This window comes from Rhea pennata, chromosome 3 (assembly GCF_028389875.1).
Source record: "Rhea pennata isolate bPtePen1 chromosome 3, bPtePen1.pri, whole genome shotgun sequence".
NCBI lineage: Eukaryota > Metazoa > Chordata > Aves > Rheiformes > Rheidae > Rhea > Rhea pennata.
Window position 1 is genome coordinate 114,237,250 of NC_084665.1, and position 20,438 is coordinate 114,257,687.

At 34.3% G+C, this 20,438-nt stretch overlaps 1 protein-coding gene across 2 annotated transcripts in view; it reads right to left on the minus strand.

Annotated features, from left to right (window-relative positions):
- Positions 1-88: 88 nt before the first annotated feature.
- The window catches only part of ROCK2 (Rho associated coiled-coil containing protein kinase 2), a 93,466-nt gene continuing 73,116 nt past the window's right edge, over positions 89-20,438 (minus strand). For both annotated transcript variants that reach the window (XM_062573036.1, XM_062573037.1), the window contains 15 exons: positions 20,237-20,397; positions 19,631-19,815; positions 18,352-18,421; positions 16,806-16,909; positions 16,499-16,685; positions 16,175-16,268; positions 15,966-16,060; positions 15,299-15,478; positions 14,893-15,061; positions 11,716-11,786; positions 10,707-10,795; positions 9,744-9,822; positions 9,266-9,527; positions 8,361-8,574; positions 89-2,210 (listed from right to left, as the gene is read on the minus strand). In XM_062573036.1, coding sequence (XP_062429020.1) covers positions 2,207-2,210; positions 8,361-8,574; positions 9,266-9,527; positions 9,744-9,822; positions 10,707-10,795; positions 11,716-11,786; positions 14,893-15,061; positions 15,299-15,478; positions 15,966-16,060; positions 16,175-16,268; positions 16,499-16,685; positions 16,806-16,909; positions 18,352-18,421; positions 19,631-19,815; positions 20,237-20,397 — 1,964 coding nt within the window. In that variant the 3' untranslated portion in view covers positions 89-2,206. The remainder of the gene's footprint in view (positions 2,211-8,360; positions 8,575-9,265; positions 9,528-9,743; positions 9,823-10,706; positions 10,796-11,715; positions 11,787-14,892; positions 15,062-15,298; positions 15,479-15,965; positions 16,061-16,174; positions 16,269-16,498; positions 16,686-16,805; positions 16,910-18,351; positions 18,422-19,630; positions 19,816-20,236; positions 20,398-20,438) is intronic.

Here is a 20,438-nt window from a genome sequence, read left to right on the forward strand (position 1 = left end):
GTTTGACATCCTTTTAAGTAACCTTTGCATTTCCCTTATCTGCCACAGTAGTTGCCTATATATTTAAGTATTTCAATTAATTACCAGCTTGTCAAGTTCAGGAACTATTTTACCTTACTCAAATAGTTTATTTAAAAATATATATATAATATTCTCCAATTCTGAAAAGGATAGAACTTCCCACAATGTAACAAATTTTTATATATAAAATATTTATGCATTCAGTGAATGGAAACAGTTTTACTGCATACATTTTTAATGTTGTACTCTATGCAAATCTGCATTACCTAAAAATATACCGTACTTCTGTAAATCAAAACAAGCAGGGAAAAACACTCTAGCTGTGCATTGGGTTATAATACCTTAACAGAAGTGATATGGAAGTTTTAGTTTTGAATTTAAGAACTCACAAACAACATTTTACTTTGCGAGTGTATAAATAGGAGACTGAATACATTCTGGCTCTGTTAAACTGAACTGTAGTAGAGGTTACAAAATGTATATATATTTATTCATTTCTCAGTATTTCAGTGTTTCCAAGTCCACCTTTCATGATAGTGTTAAATAAATCATGGTCCTATCCTTCCAAACATTTCAGCACTCTTTAAAAAACAAAAACAAACAAAATTTTAAAGTGAAATGTCATCCTTCATTGAAGTGTTAGATCATATTTTAAATTACTGCACTCCCACACAATATTTTATATATATATATATATATAAAAATACATACATATATATATATATAAAAAAGATCAAATAGGAGACTATTTTTTTTTTACTGTCAATATGTTCATTTAGCATACTGTAGTTGTATAAAACATGCATCTTCTGGGACAATTATGAATATATCATGAATAAACCCACATAAATTATCTTTTGTACAACTCCAAGTAAAAAAACGAAAAGTCAGATTAAGTGCCTCTGAGGCCCTTTCTTCCCAGCTATCAGTTCTCAGAACACACTACTGAAATATTTATCTATGCCTACAGCTATGTGCTAGAGAACCAGATTTAAAATTTTAAAGTACATCTACAGTATGTTTTAGTTTTCTTTAAAGTTTTCGACAGTCCTTGGATACTGAGTTGTGAAATGTAAAAATAGTCACAGATTTTTTTTCCAGAAATAAAAACACATCTAGGAGAGTATGCAAAAACAAGGCAAAATGAAGTTTCATAGCACTTAATGAGGGTTAATACAAGCCAATAACTAATATTGAGGTTTGTAAAAGGGCTGGATGAGCAGTTACATATACGAGCAAATAGTCTAGTAATTCCGATATTATCAGATATTGTTTCTGTAACCAACATTTTTCCACCCTCAAAACCAGTCAATATACATTCAAAATAGGCTGACATGGATATACTTACTAGGTGTAAAAATAGTGCACTATTTTTTCTGCCACAAAGCAAAATTGCATTCTAAGAGCTGGTAAACCTTCTTTTTCCTTAAATACAGAGAATGGGCAAAAAAAATGAAAAAAATTAAATTAAGGCAATTAGACAGGTAAAACAGGACTGCCCATGATGAAGTAGCTGAAACTAGTATATACCTCAAACTTATACTAGCTGCTGAACACTGACATGCAGCTTTTGATAGACATGTATGAATGATATAAACTTCAACATTATGGCTTTATACAAGTGCATAGTTGCAACTGCAGTAAGTAACGGTATCTGATTAATAAGCATAAAAAAATAAAGTGGAAAGATTTTTAAAACCCTCTTGCAGTATTACAGTACATATATATACACAGTATAATGGTCACTTCTTACAGATGCAGTCTATATCACTACGGTGGATCTTTCTCCTGTTCTTCCTGCAGACATGCTGGTGGCATCTTTATGAAAGCTGAAAAGTCAGTTTCTTCAGTTTAAATATTCATTCATTCCTCTCAATCCTTTTGTGAAATGTAGTGTGTGTGTCTTGCCAAGAAAGCTTTTGCGGAACAGAGTTTCAAAGGTTATCTAACATATCCTTTTACTGTTTACCAACCATTCCTCATTTGATCAGTCACTCAAGGGAATACAGGAAAACCCTCAGTGATTAGTAATTTATATTGCAGCAAAAAATGTAAACCTCTGATATATATAGCACAATCTCTCAGGAAAATATATATTTTTAATATATTTTGGGATATGTTTCAGTCTTGCTTTATTGGGAAGAAAATTATCACCTTGAATTGTGTCTGCATTCATGGAAAGCAGTTAGCTGAAAAAGAAGCAGGAAGTTTAGTCAGTAAATGCACTCAATGAAAATCTAAAAATATAGACTTCCTCAGATCTTTATTTAAAATGGACTCTACAGCATACTTTGGAAATATGTTATTCATCTGCATTAAGCAACATCAAGTTACTTAAATATACTACATCCTTATGCGTTACAACTCTAAATCAAAAATACAAACTCTCTTGTAATATACAAGAGGGTACAGTACAATATACGCAGTGTTATACTCACTTCCAAAAAGTTAGTTATTTATAAACTTGCAGTACCTAAAGCTGCAGTATATTTAAATAACATAACACTAGTTACTGTAAACACTAAGCCAGCTATATTCTATGAGGGCTAATATCTCAATTTAATTGAGTTCATAGCTGAGGTACAGCCCTAGTGCTGCTGCCATTGTCCATTCTTTTTTAAAGCTCATACACACCATAAGTACTATTTAAAAAAAAAAAATCTGAATATAGGTCATAGTATAACATTTAGTTTTTTTCTGCACTGTGAACACATTTAATCAGCATGTAAAAAGACTAACATTGAGATACAAAATAGTTGTAACTATTTCCAATACATTCACACTACATATTTAAGTTAGTCATGGGACAAATTAGGTCAATATTATAGCTTTGTCTTTTTTATAGCAGTCAAGGAATCCGTAACACAGCAGCTGCGAAGCTACTTTGCTTTACGTTGTTTTCAAATGCATTGTTAGGACCCCAAGAAGCACAGCACTGCAAAGGAAAGCCAAGTGAAACTCACTTCGTAACACTGGAAAAGTACAATGCAGAAATCCCGTGATTTCATGTCTGCGAGCCATAGACAAGTCAGTTTATGTTAAAAGCTTAAAAAAAATGCAAACACCAATCGTATTTCAAATGAATATCTAAATGTTACAATCTCCCTTCTAGTCTTCAAAAATTATTTGCATAGGTTAGCAGTATTGTTACTTCAGATGAGCACCTACTCTAACAACAACAGATACTTTCTTTTTGGGCAGGCAGACATGAATTTTGAATAAAAATCTAAAATTCAAAAACACTGAAAATGCAAAAATTTTGTTTTAATGAAAATGACTCTTTAAAAAAAAACTCATCTTCACCATGAAGAGAATCTCATTTTTTTGTGTAAAATATTAAAATGAGATCTTGTATTTTCTCTGTTTTGAGAAACAAAATCCAACACAGCATGCTGTATTCAAAGGCAAACAAATCCATTCCTCACTATTCAGATTTACCCCTTTTACTTCTTCAGAAATCAAAAACATCGTCATCATCATCATCACCATCAATATCATCAACATCATCAAATGACCAATCCCAGTCCTTAAATGCCAGATCAAGTAATCTGCAACAGGAGGATTTGATATTTAATACGTAACACACTTCTATAAATGACTTCAAAATTCCACTTGTCATCACTAAAACTTTTAAAATAAAAGACTGTCGTAATGTAGGGTTTCTTCCTTTGCTTATCACGGAATGCAAAAATTCGGTCAGTGTTCATGTAAGCCTGTAACATGTTATCCACTGGAAATATTCCTTGCAAATTACTAAATTCTATATAATGTTTACCACATTGACTCTTTTCTCAAAATTTCAGAATAGACCAACCTTTCATAAAATTAACTATGTTCTGTTTTGCTGCTGTTCTTGTTGATTAAGGTGCTGTTTTATGGTCACCTCTTATACTTCTGCAGAAGAATAATGCAAGGCTAACAATCTTTCCAATAAAATTATGTAATTGATTGTTGAACAGAACAAATTAAAAAAATATTATCTGAATTTACAAGCAAACACAATGGGATTTTAATATTTATCTTGTAGCTCATTACTTAAAACTAAGCAATGTCCAAAGAGGATATATCAACTTCTTCACCAGGAGTCAATGTCTATGCTCCTTCTACGGTCAATATGGACAGACTAGGGAAGGAAAGAGCCAGACTTGTTCAGCAAATGAGTCATTTCACCTATTGCAGACATTTATTCTTGAATGGGATGAATCATTGTTTAGTCTCTTTCTGTTGAGTACTAACTTCACTCAAGTACTAACTTCACAATACCTACTGCTAAAGAAATGAAACCCAGTGAGTTCAGTGGATTTTATATTAGGATCATATGCCAACCACACAAGGCAGAGAGAGAAACTGAACCCTAAAGAAAGCACTTAAGATGTTTCAGCTAAAATATGACAGAGTGTTTAATATAATTAATCACATACTTTAAACAATGGGTTTCAGGTTTTATTGGGTTTTCAAGTTTTGAAGTTTTTACACTTTTAAAAGTGATGTATCCCTAAAAAGACTCAATATTAATTTATTATATGAACCACAGTTACTGTTACATCCACAGCATGTAGCAGTAAGTTTTAAAATAAATTAAAGCTGATTTTTTAATTTTTGAATTATTCTTTTGGCACAATCCAGCTGAATGGGTAACTATAAATTACACACTCTGTATCAAAAACTGCTTCTGTTTTAAATTCTCATGAAGTGCAACAGACATGAAAAGCTTGGAGAAACTATCACTATGTGAAATTCTCAGCAGAGACAGCATTTATAGGATTATGCAGGTTGGAAAGAGCTTTGGGCAGTCTCTGTTGGTCAGAGCAAGGACACTATGAAGTCTGACCAGTTTGCTCAGGGTTGAGCCCCGTCAAATTCTGGAAACCTCCAAGGATGGAGGTTTCACAACCCCACTGAGCAAACTGTCCTACTGCCACACTGCCTTCACGGTGGAAAAGCTTCTCCTCGTATCCAGTTGCAGTCTTGGACCAACTTGTGCCTGTCGTCTCTCTTTCTCCCACCACACAGCATTGAAGAACCTGGCTCCTCGATGCCTCCTGCTAGGCCTGCGGGGTGGCTGTTCAATCCCCTCTAAGCCGTTCCTTCTCCAGGCTGGATAAGCCCTGCTCCCTCAGCCTCTCCTTCCTGGGCAAGTGCTCCAGCTCCCTGACCACCTCGGCAGCCATCTGCTGGACTTCCCCCAGTTTGACCATGTCTTTCTTGAGTATGAGGGGCCAAAACTGGACACTGTATCTCAATGCAGTCTCACAAGTGCCAAGTAGAGGGGAGTAACCCCTTCCCTTGGCAGTGCTCCTGCTCACGCGGCCCTGGGTGCTGCTGGTCTGCCTTGCTGAAGAGGCACCTGGCTGGTCATGCCCAATCGGCGCCCACCAGGGCCCCAGGGCCTTTCCTGCAGACCTGCTCCTCAGCCAGGCAGTGCCCAGGTCGAATAGGAACTAGATCTTTGCTCTTAATAAAGGTCACAATAGAAAAGTATCTACCCTGTATCATTGCACAAAAAAATCATAGAAGCACCAGTCAGATGACAATTGGCCATAACAATTACAGTGATTTATAAACACGTATTTTGTAATTAAAAATATTTATATATTTTTATAAATTTTCACTAGTTTGACAAACATGCATTAGTAAGGTGGTAGGTAAGATGGTTTGACAAAACTCCACTTTTCCATCTGTAACTACCTATGCTATTACACATCCATTTTCTATACCAGATACATTTGAAAAAGCTAACTTGGAAGGTTTAACTGCAACAATAAATTGTTTGCACAAGTATTCATCCTCCTCCTTTTCCCACTATCATGAAATTTCTGAGATGTACCTCATTACAATATCCAGGTCCTATTTATTCCTGGTAAAATTCCACTGAAAGAGTTAAATTGAGAAATTATGCAGTTATCTTTGTTTCAAGAAGCCTAATTCTAGACTTTAAGTTCACCTAGAGGTAGGACACTAAAGCACTTATCACTGAGAGAAACTGAAACATAGCAACACACGAGCAGCATATGAAATCCAAAGCTGACAAAAATGCTTAACAGGCATCAGTCATTCAGAAAATATATTTTAGATGAATATCTCCATTTAAAGCAAGTTACAAAACTGATATGCAGTTAAATTCCAAAATATTTTCATTTAGATCTTTTTTTGTGAGTTTTCATAATTAATATTGTAAGCATGCACAGCTGAATGAGACATGGTCCCTATTACTTACTGTTGCAAAGGCAAAATATAGATAGAAAAAAAATCAGTGAAGAATGATCCGAAGGGGAGGAGGGTCACAACTAAAAGAATTTGCAAGAGTTAATATTACTACAAAGAGTTTTTATAACATAGTATTTGTAAAAAATGTTAAGATGATGAAAGAAGAGCATAAAAGGAGAAAAATTTCTTTCTGAGCACCTAAAAGCAGCTGTGGGAAAAAAAGATCAATTTATCGTATACTTTTTATATAACAACAAGAAAAATAATAATGCTAATGAATTTGATTGTAAGCATTATGCAAAATAAATGCATTTTACTTGTCCCCCAAGTAATCATGAACAGTTTTTCCTTGACTCATGCTTCAATTCAATTACTGCTATTTTGCCTGGTTTGGCTTTAAAAATCACTTTAGTAAGTCCCTAAAAAGTGTTAATTAAAAAACTGTTCACGTTCATGGATACAATGAAAAACCTACTGATGTAAAACACAAATTATCAAAACAGACTTTTTTAAAAGCCTCTAAATCACTGTAAATTAGAAGGTTTGGAAATGTAACGCAAAGTGAAGTGATGTGACATGAAGATACTTTGGAATCCTCTAACTATGTACTTCCGCACACTTAAACAATTCTGATTTCTGATACTAACAACATCACTGTAAAATAGAGTATGTTTACACTGCATTCACCATTGTAACTGCAATGATTTATCCAACCTAGTTTTAAACCAGTCAGCTCAGATATTAGTGGCAGTCTGGTCACAGAAACAAGATTGATGCTATCTAGCCAAACTGTGTTCCATATTGTCTTTTTGGAGGAAATTTTAAGCCTTTGCTGAGCTGTGCATTGGTGGTGGAATATGGCAACAAACAAAACAAGTTTGACAGACCAAACTTTTCACATGTAGTCTAACAACTAGGGACTAAGTATTAGCTTTACAACCTTAGCTGTTCCTTTAAAGGATTTGGCTGTATGCATACTCTAGTATGCAATTACACAAGTACTAACTGCAGAATATTACCACTTCTATGGATCTATCACATTCCTTAAAACTGGTCTAGTAACAGATTATAACCATTTATATGGACATTTTTTGCCCAAAGTAGAGGAACTTTATGGTAAGGTTATTTTTCTAGAAAACACGAGACATGAGTGTGACTTCTTCTAGGCTGAATAAGTAACTGGGAATAGTACTCCCACCATTTCGTAAGTGCTCCAACTACCTGACCATTAACTAAATGGTGACCACCACTTCCTATTTTCCAGCTCTCTTTCAGATGGAAAGAGCTCACATAGGTGTCTATCATTATAACAAATGGCTCCACACTGTGGAACCTGCATGGACAGAGATGCAACATTGGGATTTTATCTGACCTAACTTCACTGTAGATACCTAAGAAAGCTCTGTATGCTCCTGTTCTGCATTAAAATGACCTGAATTGAACCCTAAAACTGACTCTTTCTATGTATCAACTATAAAGGCAATCAGACGTAGATATATTCACTTGGTCATTTGAATTTCACTTTAGTACACAAGTATCTAGCCTTTAGAGACAGGAATTCAGACACATTCCTCAGAACTAACTAGTAAGAAACAAAAGGCAAAGTAGTTTTTAGCTACAGGTAAGTACTTCTAGATTGCTCTTTGCAGGCACCTAATTCTCTCCACAGGTTAATTAGGGACCACAGGCACCTAACTTCATTGCTCAACTTCAAATCAGCCACAGCACGACCTATGCTGGAAATCCCTGAAGGTTTTTTTTCTAATCTTCACCCCCGTCACTGACTCTGTGTAGTTAAACTCCATTTTCCTCACCAGCTGCCAGTTCACAGGAACTATTAAGCTACAGATGATCCTACAAGTTCTCCCTGTTGTGCATAAAAACGATACATTATCCACGTAGTAGGACTGACTAACCCGTAGTACAAGCTTCTTTAAACAGAGGAACAAACACAATGGCTCTTCCTATAGCTTAATCTTATTTCAGTTAATTGCAGTTTATAGCAGATGACATATTATACCACATACCTGTGCCCAAATTACATTTGAGGTCAACTGCCTATATCAACACATACCACACTAATGGTAGTAAAATGTTTAAAATTATAAACTTAATACTAGCTTTTGTGTCACCTTGGTTTGTTTGGAGGAAGCTGTCGACTTGGTCGCCTGATGGACTGGTTTGGCTGTACCTTCATGGAAGTTCTTGGAGAAGATCGAGCAAAGGGGTCTGGTGCTGGAGGCTTCTTGGGTATTTTTTTCACCAGCCGACTCACCCATTTTTGCTGCTCTTCTGTAGAATTAGCTAACAGTAGTAGGTTCTTTGCCGTTGAAATATCATAGTACACTGTCAAAGGAAAATTTCAAATAAACATTATATATTAATTACTATTCTAAACATGCACATGCATCAAAAATTAGTGGCCAGATTACCATACTCTCACAATCAATTCTAAAGAGAAATCAACAGAGAAATCAAAAGCTAAGTGAATCAAATTTCAGTTGTCATGATTAGCACTGCTTCATGAATGTATTTTGCCAGATCTTATGTTCCCTGGCTGCTGACGGTTAGTGCCTCCTTCTCACATTTAGAGGATAACAATTTAGTAATATGGAAGATACACATTCATTTACAAAGAAAAAGATAAGAGTAACCCAAAGAGCACAAGAAACTATGTAACCTAAATCACAATGACTAAACTTCACTGAAACCACCTCTTTCACAACATGCACCAACACTGCTGCTCCACATGGCAATGCAGCACAACGCACAGGGTGAATAGCCTCACGACTGTCATACCTCACTGCGTGATCCTGACCACCCAAGTATATCAGCCACATGCCATTAACTCACAGCAGCGAGTTGATCCTCTTGTAGACACCCTTAGCATGGTTCTGACACCTACATGCTAATATCAGACCTAAAGATAAACCTGTTTATGCTTAGTTGGTCTCAGAACAGCACTACAATCCTCTGACCTACTAGTGCTCCTTGTAACACCTGTGACTACATGCATACTCAGCTACTTGCTATTTACCTTTGCAAGGTGCTATAATCTCTTCTTTTTTATCCATGTGATCTTTGTGACATTTAATATGGCAACGGCGACATTCTAGAGCAGGGGGAGGTTTAAACATATGCCACAACGGCTTCATACAAGCCTCACAATTTGTTGGAAAGTGATACAGAGTTGGTATAAACTCATGTCCTTTGTGACAAATGTAATTTGACTTTTCTCCCATGGGCTCCACAGGAAATTCTTGTTCCTTCTTACTTTCTCCTTCATTAGCGTATAGAATCTAGAATCAAGCAAAATACTCTCAATATTCCCATATGACAAATGCAAATTCAGGGTAATTATCTAATCAGAAAGATTGAAGAATAACACTGGAATTGATTTTTTTCAATAATTCTGTAGATATAATTTTACCTTATTAGATCAAATTTATCAAATTATTTTTGATGTTGTATAAAATTGTTTGTTACCTTAGAAACATTAATTTATTATTTAATACCTGGAATATCCTTGGAATTTCCTTGGAATCTGCTCTGTACACATCAGTCTGAGTGACTGGCCGGACATGGAACAGTTTACTGAAGGAAATGATTTCAATAAAGATAATGTTACCAAAGTGATAAATTTAATTTGATAGAAAAAGTTAGGATGTATCACACCAAATTAAGACTAGCAGTCATTAATGATTATTTATTACCAGTACAAATTTATAATCACTCATTAAAGCCTTATCCCTTGTATCCTTCACAACAATTTCCAAACTAAAAGTCACAAGAGTCAAAAACTCTATTCATGAGTCTGTACCGTATTTAAGAGTCCAACTGTATTTATGAAAAACTGACAGCTCTGAAAAGTTGACACTACATGACTTCAGTGATTTTCAGTAGCTTTCTACCACAATCCTCTCTCCTCCTTACAATTTCTGAATAACCACATTCCACACTTGTTAAAGAAATTAGTTAAAAGAATTAGTTTAACTATACAACCCAGCAGTAAGTATGTGTCATAAGTGAAAATATACAAGCACTATAAATTGCAGTCTCCCAGCTACAGTTTTCTTAACATTTCTTGGCACAACATATAAATGAGGCAGGTCTAGCTCAGCTGTGTCAGCACAACACCCTGCGTGGGCTAACACCCCTCACCCCGAGTCCACAAGGGCCGTGCTGGACTCAGGAGCACATTTGGCTCTGTCACTGCTTACAGCAGACGGACTGGCAAGTCTGCATCGCAGCAGGTACACGAGCCCCCAGTCCTTTAGTTCAAACTGTACAAGTGTGCCCCGTTTGAGCTTATGCTTCAGTCCCATGTACACTGTCCAACAGATCTAACCAGAAAACTGTGATTTGAATAATATGATAGCACAGCGAATTGTAACTCTCAAAAATATTTTCTGAAGAGGTCTCTTCTGCCAAAGGTCACTTGTGAACCAGAATACTCAATCTCACATGGTAATACTTACTCTATATCTAATACCATATATGGATTAGATTGTTCTTTATCTTGTTCACTATCATAGAACAGAATCTTCTTACTGCTTACAATTACATACTGTTAAGAGACAGAATGGGATAAAGAATACATTTTAACTAAACTATTTGCAGAAGTCAAACACTTTCACAAATATATTTTACATAAATTACATAAATTTATATAAATGTAAATGGACAATAGTTGCACTGCATTATGAGTCCATGATTTGCCAATAAACTCACTGCTCTACAAACATAAAATTCTGTTTACTTAGTAAATCAATAAATGTTATCAGTTTAATTCACATTTAAGCAGATTCAAGTAGCTAGGAGGAGATAGCTCACTTGAACAGGTAGTGAGAACAGCTGTAATCTAAATTTTAAAAACATTTAGTTATTATTTAATATACATAATACACCAGACTATACTGTATTATATGTTAATATAAAAATATATATTAATTCCTTTTAATATTTTAAATATAATTAAAATGCTAATAACTAGTTAGCTAGAAGAATTTTGTCCAGAATGAACATTTTGATTGAGTAGCAAGTGAACTGCTATGAAACCATGTATATTATTCTTAAATAAAGAACCACGGAAGCTACTGAAAAATAGTAACCAAGTGAGAGCCGCATAAGGTGGATAAGTAATCTTTATTCTTGTTTCCTAAAAAAGAATTTGTCAGAGGTATTTACTTTCAGACTATGCTGATTTCCAGCTACATGATCTTGTTGGGATGCTTATTTCTGAATGTACAAAGATCTGAAGCTTACAAAGCTGCCTTTCTTGTCTTCAGCTGGACATAAAAGCGCTTTAAGCTATAAGAATTGTCTTAACCTCTTAGTCTCAGACATAACTGTAACAGACACAGTATTTTATATGTCGCGTATAATTTTTCTCTGAAACATGTCTTGTTATTACAGCATGGAAAATTCTGCAGTGAGTGAAAAATCTAGACTACACATGAAACAAGATTAAAAAATTATTTTTCTTACCTTTTTAACCCATCCAAATTTTTTAGTGTTATTTCGTACAGGGAGCGATAGCCAGCCTTCTAATCGTGATTCTGAAAATAGACGTATATCAAAGAACATAAATATTTGCAGAACACATTATTTTTGAGACTACTGTGCATTTAAAACAGTTACTGAAGATCAATAATAAAGCAAACAAGCAGACATAACTACACAGATTGATTAAAAGGAAAATTATTTCCAGGAATAAACCTAAATTATGTATCCAGAACATGGCCAATAACAAACAATGCAATTACAAAAAAAAGCTAGTAGGCATGAGGAAAGAACGGGGAGAGCAAACTTTCAGTTACAGCACACACATTCCCTTTAATCATTTTTTAAGCTTTAAAATGCTTATGTCCATCAACATTTACTCCTTAGAACAGCATCTCTGAAGACATTATTAGAGAACACACAACATTCAATTCTAAGCAAAAGACAAAACAATGCAAACTATCACCATCAATAAACCTGTATTATCTACACTCTGAATAAAATCTTGGAAATCTGGTATTGTAATTTGAATGTTTTGCTCTGTAACTTTCTTTTTTTTCTGATTCTGCCTAAATCTCTTGGACTTTCTAATCCAAAATAAGTCATTTTTGGCTAATCCTGATGCCTTGCCTACATTCACTATCCTATCACATACATGAAATATTTTATATTATGTTGTCATGTTAGTCAAATTAGATTTACAAGGAGTATTATCAGCTCAACTGACGTTTGACATATACATTTTAGCAGTAACCAAAAGCTAACCAGAATCAGACTATCCTTGTGCTTGGTAATACAAAGGATCTCATAACACTTTACTCTACTTTTATAGTCTCATCTACAACATTTTGTTTTTTCTAGGGCTTACTAAGAGTTGCTCAATTGTAATAGTAACTTGCTGATTAGTTACACCCTAACAGATCACTGTCAGATTAAAGGTTGGCTGCTGCACAGGATCTCCAAGTGGAATATTCTGAAGCCTTTGGTATTAACAAACATAAACCCATGAAAGGAGCACAGAAATGCCCTGGAATTGCAAATGCCAGTTTCTTTCTCATCGGGAGGGCATGTGCAGGCTCACTCTCATGCGTAACAGAGTGTAACAAATAATTATTACCTACTCATAGAATTCTCATTTTGTCTATAGAGACTTGGAGAAAGGATATTTGTTCAGATGTGTTCTATCTTCAAATTTAATTTCTCTCTAAACATTGCTGTTGATGACATTTTAATGTATACTCCAACTACATGAAATAATTCTATAATGTGTATTTTGCCTCATACCTGTCACATTAAATTGTTCTCCTCAGCTATGCCTGATAAGGAGTAGCAAGCATAATACACATAGAAAAAATGATTTCCCAAGTGCTACCCACATGCAGAGACTTATTAATGGTGTGAAAAAGAATGCATTCATATTTTTCCTATTTTCCTCTGTAATCTCTAAGACTACAACATGAAACTGCACAAAATGAGAGATTATTATTACACTTCTTCATTTCTGGGGTCCTTTCTACACTAATAGATCGGAAAAAGACTAAAATATTCCAATATTTTCATAATATGCACTTATAAGCACTCAGAGAAAAAAAATTCATATCTCAAATCTGTTGCAATTATGTCAGCAAAAACTAATTTAGATATGATTTTTACTTTAGAACAAAAGAAAACCATGCAGACACCACTACAGCAGCTAACAACAATAAAAAAATATTTATATGCTTAATGATTCTCTTACCAGAAGCCTCAAAACAAAAACCATACAGTAAGGAAAACAGAGGGAATGCATTAATCTTTACTTCAGTTTGATGAAGCAATGACAATATTCCAAAGTGAGTTTTGCCTTTTATGGAAAGATATTAACACTTTAAGGAGCCTCAAGTCAAATACAGAAATTTGAATAAAATTAAAAAACCCACCTCTGACGTTAACTTTAAACAGAAGTTTTGTTCAACACAGGGTATATGTAGTCACACAGAATTTATATAGCGTTAGTAAAATAGAAATCTGTTTTACCACAGCCACATAATTTTGTTTTCTGATTTGTGCATCTGGAAAAATAAATCCTGCAACTCCCTCTATATATCTTATATATTAGTTAGAGACCAATGATTTTGCTTGCCTTACCATTAAGAATCAAATACAAGATTCAAATTGGAACAAGAATATTTAACACTCGACTGAATTCTTATGAGCAAGTGATATATGCCTAGGTGGTGACAGTTAGACCTCTTCATACAAAGATTTGGCTTTTTGGTATTCAGCATCTTAAGGTCATACAGATAGATGCAAATACCAGAAATAGGCTACTTTGAAAACAAGGTCATGAGGATCATTTATTCAATGTTTTAATAAAAATGATGGTCTATAAACATACCTACTATGACAGCAAGCATCTGTGAACACTTAGAAAAAATAGGTCAATCTTTTCTTCATGCAAAGTTTACAGTGTTTTTGACTGGAATGCTTTCTGCCAGATTTTTTTTTTTTTTTTTAATAATGTGTTATTAATGTTAGTTTTGAAACAGAGAAAAGGACACGGTAAAAACAAAACGGTTCTCAGGGATGTCACCTGTGCTATCAAGATCTGAAGGGCTCTGTGAACAAGACAAAGGCTCTTCCTCTGAGTCAGAATCAGAATCGAGAAGCATGCGAGAACTGGAAGGCTTAGTGGCAATACTGACAGAGGTAGAAGAATGCTGGTAGGTAAAAGACATGGATTCCATAGTGTGGGACTGAGTGATATGGACTAAACATACAGTACAAAGGAGGAAAAAGGTAGAAAAGAAGTCAAAACAGAATCCCGTGAAAGAGAGTATTAGCTTTACATTTCATCACACAAACACGTGATTTTAAATTAACAATCAAAATAATGATGAAAAAAATTAGTTTTAATGAGAAACAGAATATGTCACTTTTTTTTAAGAGAAATTCATTAAAATAAATTTAAGAATGAAGTATGATTATGATACAGATTTAGTTAGTATGTGGATATTGAGCACTATCAAACCATTGATAAGGTGCTAGAAATACATAAAGATGAAAAGAAATAGAGATATCAGAGGATTAATTTATTACTTCAGTTTCTATGGTAAAGCACCAATTAATGGCAAAATGATGGTAAAGCCAATTACTGAAGAAATGTTAATAAAAATAACATACCAGGGAATCCATCATCTGCCTCAGCATCTCCAGGTCCACTGCCTATGCTACTGTTGTCTAGACCAATGTGTAATGACTGCAACTGTGAACGAAGCTGTTCAATGTCACTGTCTTTGCTGTCTAGGGTCATCTGGAGCTCTATTCGTATCTGACTCTCTTCTGCTATTTGCTGTAAGAATAAATGAAAAGATTACTTATCATCACTATATTCAGTTCACTAGAGAATAAATAAGTAAAAAATTGTGGAGCCTCTGTAACCCAATCTTAATGCACATACTGCAAATTTCTTTCAGTCACAGAAAATTCAGACAAATACACACAGTATATACTATCTGAAAGTCTGCATGCATTCAATGAGAACTACAGAAAACGTTACCAGTATTTATATTTGCAAAGAGGATCTTACTGCCTGCATTTCATTGATCTCCTTCTGATATTTGATCATCATTTGGGTTAGCTTCTCTCGTTCAGACTTCAGTTCCATATGCAATTTCCTATTTTCCTTTTCCTTCCGCCGCACATCAGTGTCAGCTCCACGTTTGACTGGACCCTTACGATTCATGATCTCAGCCAATTTGTTCACAGCCTTCCAAAGAAGGGGGGGGGGGAAATCAAAAACTAATAAATACAGAGAGTTATATCATGAACAAATGAAGTCTTATCTCCTACCTGTAACCCAGCACTTTTAATCTAATCATAAACTCAAACCACTGCATATCTGGTGGTATAAAATCAATTTAATTCAATGTATTACTCAAATAAAATTGGAAAAAAGGTAACAAAGTAATTTTCACTTTACGCAAACATTTTCTTAGAACACTTCTACTCATTTAAATATTCTCTTCAGTTTCCATCAGCTAGAATCAAAATATACATTTGGATTAAAATGCCATTTATTGTTGTAAAACAACTGAGGATAAAAATCAGAAATACAATGTTTTATGGAACTTAAAGAGGAATATAAATCAAGATGGGAAACAGTAAAATATGAATTATATTTTATAATGGAATGCTCTGTCTTAAAAATAGATCATGAACGCTATCTCTTCATTCATTTAGAGATGTTTCCTTACCTGGGTTTTCAGTGTTCTTTCATTCAACAACTGTTTCTCAAATTGTGCTTTAATATTTCCTATATTTGTTTCTTCTTCCTTTAGCTTTGTAATTTCTGTAACAAGATGATAATAAAAAAACTATGAAAGCTCATTACAAAATAAAATTGTAAAATTTAAGAACAAAATTGTTTTCAAATTAAGTTAGATTTATTTCAGGAAATACATACGTTCTTGTGCTTCCTTCAGTTTATTGTTTAGTTCTTCTTTCTCATTAGCAAGATTAGCCACATCACTAGTTAGTGTCCTATTTGCTTCCTCCAGCTGAAGACAAAAAAAAAAAAAAGTATGTGACTATACAACAAAAAACATTTATGAAAATACTACATGACAGAAGGATATTTTTCATTTTATTCATGCAACGAATTAAATTCATTTTAATGTTAGATATACTTGTATATCACTTATTATTAGGAAACTGTCAATAATTCAAGCTGCAAATAAAACTCAAGTACATGTAAGCCTCTACCTAAATTACAATGCATATTACTCACAGAGGCTATGGTGGCATCTTTCTCTGTAAGTTCCTGTTTATGCCTAGCCATCATTTCTTTGATCTCCAGCTCCTTCATAATCTTCTCTTTTTCCAAATCAGAGTACTGCTCTTCAGCAATGGAACGAGCAAGTTGTTCTGAATCAGCCTTTGTCAAAGTAATCTCTAGCTGAGCAGCCAAGGAATCTCTGCAAATTATTGACATATTACTAACTCAAAAAATTGTAGTTTCCTTTAAAAAAAAAAAAAAGGGGGGAACTAAACAGCTTCGTCTTTTACATATTAACAGTAAAATTAGTAAAACCCACCTCTCATCCTGTAACTCTTGTATCTTTTGCTGCATTTCTTTACAAAGTTTAGTCTTTTCTTCATATTCTTCTTTAAGTTCTCGAACTTGTGTCTTATACAGAGTCTAGAATTTAAAGCAGGAAAGAAAAGAACATAACTTTCATATTATATCTTGAAGGTACATGAAAAATGATACATGATGACATTGTATGTAATTCTTCAATTGTGCACTCAATTCAAATATGATTGTGCAATGTCTTCCCTAAATTTAACTAAAAATCATCGCCACTCCGAAATGTATTTTAGGGAGTTTTCTAAAAACTTTTTTTTTAACTAGTGTACTTGTGAATGAACAGATATATTAGATATACTTTATATATTTATATTTATATATTTATATACAGACAGAGACACCCACAGTGTGAAAACAGCTATTGGATAGAAAATCAGGAGTATCAGAAACAGGAGAGATCCTGAATTTTCTTTTCCCTAAGACTTTAAATCCCCGTCAGAGGTAGGTAAAGAACTAGACTTTAACCATACAAATGCATAAAAATAACATGACAGTTAAAGAGCAAAAACAAGCATAGGAAAAAGGCGAAAAAAAGGTTTGAAAAGCATTTGATATTTAGATTTTTGTAAAATGGACACAAATCTAGAGCTCTGCAGGAAATGAAAGAAAAATTACATTGCTCCATACACGCAAATGACTGAATACAGGTAAAGTGACAGGCAACTGTAAGTGGATTTAGCACAGGTAGCTTCAAGACAAATTGTATCTCAGGATAGATTCTCTCTCTGACGTACCCAGAAGAGTCAACTGACCTCAATTCTTCCTTTCTCTCTCCTTTGACATGTACAACATTTTGATGTACAAAAACTTCAGGTAGCCATTTTCCTCTTTGACATAAGGACCATAGTAAAATCCTAAGTTTCCTTTAATTCTGAAGCAAGCCCTTTGGCCTTTCACCTGCAGTAAGACTGGCGTACATTGTCATAAATTAATCTGCATATGCTAGTGATTTATATCTAAATACAATAGCTATTTACTCTACTGTATCCTATCACAGTATTGAGAGGAAAATAGAATCTCCCAAAAGGCTTTTTCTAAGTTTGGTTCTAAAGGGAAAATTTTCTTCCAAGTTTTAATCGCATATGTTTTGCTACAATATATTATTCTGAGAATATGTCTCTTCCATGCAGCATGGAACAGATGCTGAACGCAGGAAGGCTTGCAACACGCAGAAATTTGTTTACACGGTGGAAGGGAAGGAATGAGCTGCTTGATTCCTTTCTCCCTCTAAAGAGAGTTTGGTACCTCCTTCAAAAGCTGGGACATCCCTTGCATTCCTTAACATAAACTCTTTTACTCTGCTCAGAGATCACGAGAAACAGTAACAGGGCTGGAGACCACACTGAAGACAGACACAGAAAAGAAAGCTGACTTTAGAATAGAGATGTGAAATGGTTACTAAGCCTGACAGCTGAGGAGGAAAAACAAAGGCTAACACTAACACTGTACTTAGCAAATAGATTAGTATAAAAATAAACAAGCATAAAACATACTGAGAAATACTGCTCAGCTTCAAGCTGGTCTTGAAGCTCTTTCATTTGTCCATCTGCATCTTGACGTTCCCTATAGAAAAATTAAATGCTTTTAAAGAAAAGATATGAAGATATTCCAAACAAGTTAACAGAAAAGAGTGAATTCACACTCTAAAGATCTCCAGTGTTTTCTTGATCAAAGTATGATCTACAATTAAACCTGAGGCTTCCTTTAGGTACCAGCTATCATCTTCATTTATATAGTTGAGAATACTGCATGAATAAGTCAGTTTAATATATTAATATATTAACTACAACCATGTCATATAGCTTAATCAGTAAGAAACATAGACAAAGCAAACTTCTGGAAATATGTCTATACTCTGTCATGCACTGCTTCTTAAATTCATCTGCTATCAAAACAACTCAGAAAGTCACCAGCCCCTCACATAACAAAAACCACTATACTGTAGAAAAGACTTCCACCAGTGTTTGGCATTACAGTAGTCACCTCACATGTAGCCCTCTAGATGAGTAACTGCATCTTACTAATAAAAAAATAAATAAATCATAAGGAGATGAATCATTGTAAGTCATAAAGGAGTTAAGAATGAGATACTTGTGATATATATAAGCTCAAATTATCTTTTCAGTCACAGAGCACATTTCTCTTCCCAACTCATATTTCAGCATTACAAGACTTAATCTGATATAACAACCAATTTAATCAGTTGCAATTACTGCTCGTAAATCCTTGAAGAAGAATTGCTGGATTTAACACAGCTCTTATCCGAAGCCTCAACAGATCCTTAGAACAGGATACCTGCAATGGTTAAAATCTTCAGCTCTTCATTACCATTGCTGTCCAACTCTAATAACCTTTCCTAAATAGCACCAATAGCTTTCTTCACTACGAAAATCCTAAATTGTCTAAATAGATCTATACCTATACATCCATATCTTTATAGATATGGATATACAGATATATTTACTCTACCTTCTTACTGAATTCCTACCAAGTGTTTTCCCTGAACTCCTAACACTCTTGTGTTTGATTTGCTTTTAAGGTTTTAGGGGTAGCAAACATCTTTTACTGTAAATCTATACAACACTTTATCACTTGTGAAGTCTCCACAAAGGCCACTGAAAATTACTGTGAACAACAATTAAGTTCTGCATTGTACAATAGTGTATTCTGTGCAGTAGATATTTAAAACTAATATGGCTCTCAGCTCTTGCCAAAAGAAAATTACAAATAAGTAACATTACTAAAAAAAAATCGGATTGTGCAACTGCTTACTTGCGGAGTTCATTATTTTGTTTTTCCAGGCTTAATTTGATTTCCTGAAGATGGTTATTCTCCTGTTTTAGCTGCTTTTCTGACATTTTCAAGGTGTTGACTTGTTGCGTTTGCATCTTGAGGTCATTTTGAGTGAGACAACGCTTTTGTGTTTCTTGCTCTATTTTTAATGTCAGGTTTTTTACCTGAAAAATAAACAGAAATCATTGAACTTTACAGATCTACATAGAAAAGCAACATTTAAAACACCGTTTTAATGGATTTTTCTACATTTTTGTATAATATGCACACATACTTTCATAAACAACACTATTTTCCTGAATAAAGGTCTCAATACACAATGAATAAGGTAGTTTTCCTTGTCAATCTCACCTCCTACATTCTACAAGAAAAGCTTTAAGTTCAATAGTGCTGAAGTATTTCAGAAAGATGAAACCATACTCTGTAAAGTAGACTTCTTTTTATCTCCAAAATAAGAGCAGAAGGAAAGGGGGGTTGCTGTCATTTTAATTCATAAACATTCCTAAATATTGCTCATAACAGGGAAAAGACTAAGACATTTAAAATGCAGTTCCGCTCAAGACCCTTTTTGTCATTGTTACTTACATCTTCATTTAGTTTATCCTTTTGCTTAAGAAGCTCATTTATTTTCTGTTGTGATTGTTTGAGATCACAGTCCAGCATAGAACGCTGCTTTTCAGCTTCTAACAACTGATTTTCTACTTTTTGCTTTAAAGCTCTCTCTTCCAACAGCTTCTTCTCCATTTCTGTGAATTAAGATATTTCAGATGCCAGTCAGTGTAAACCA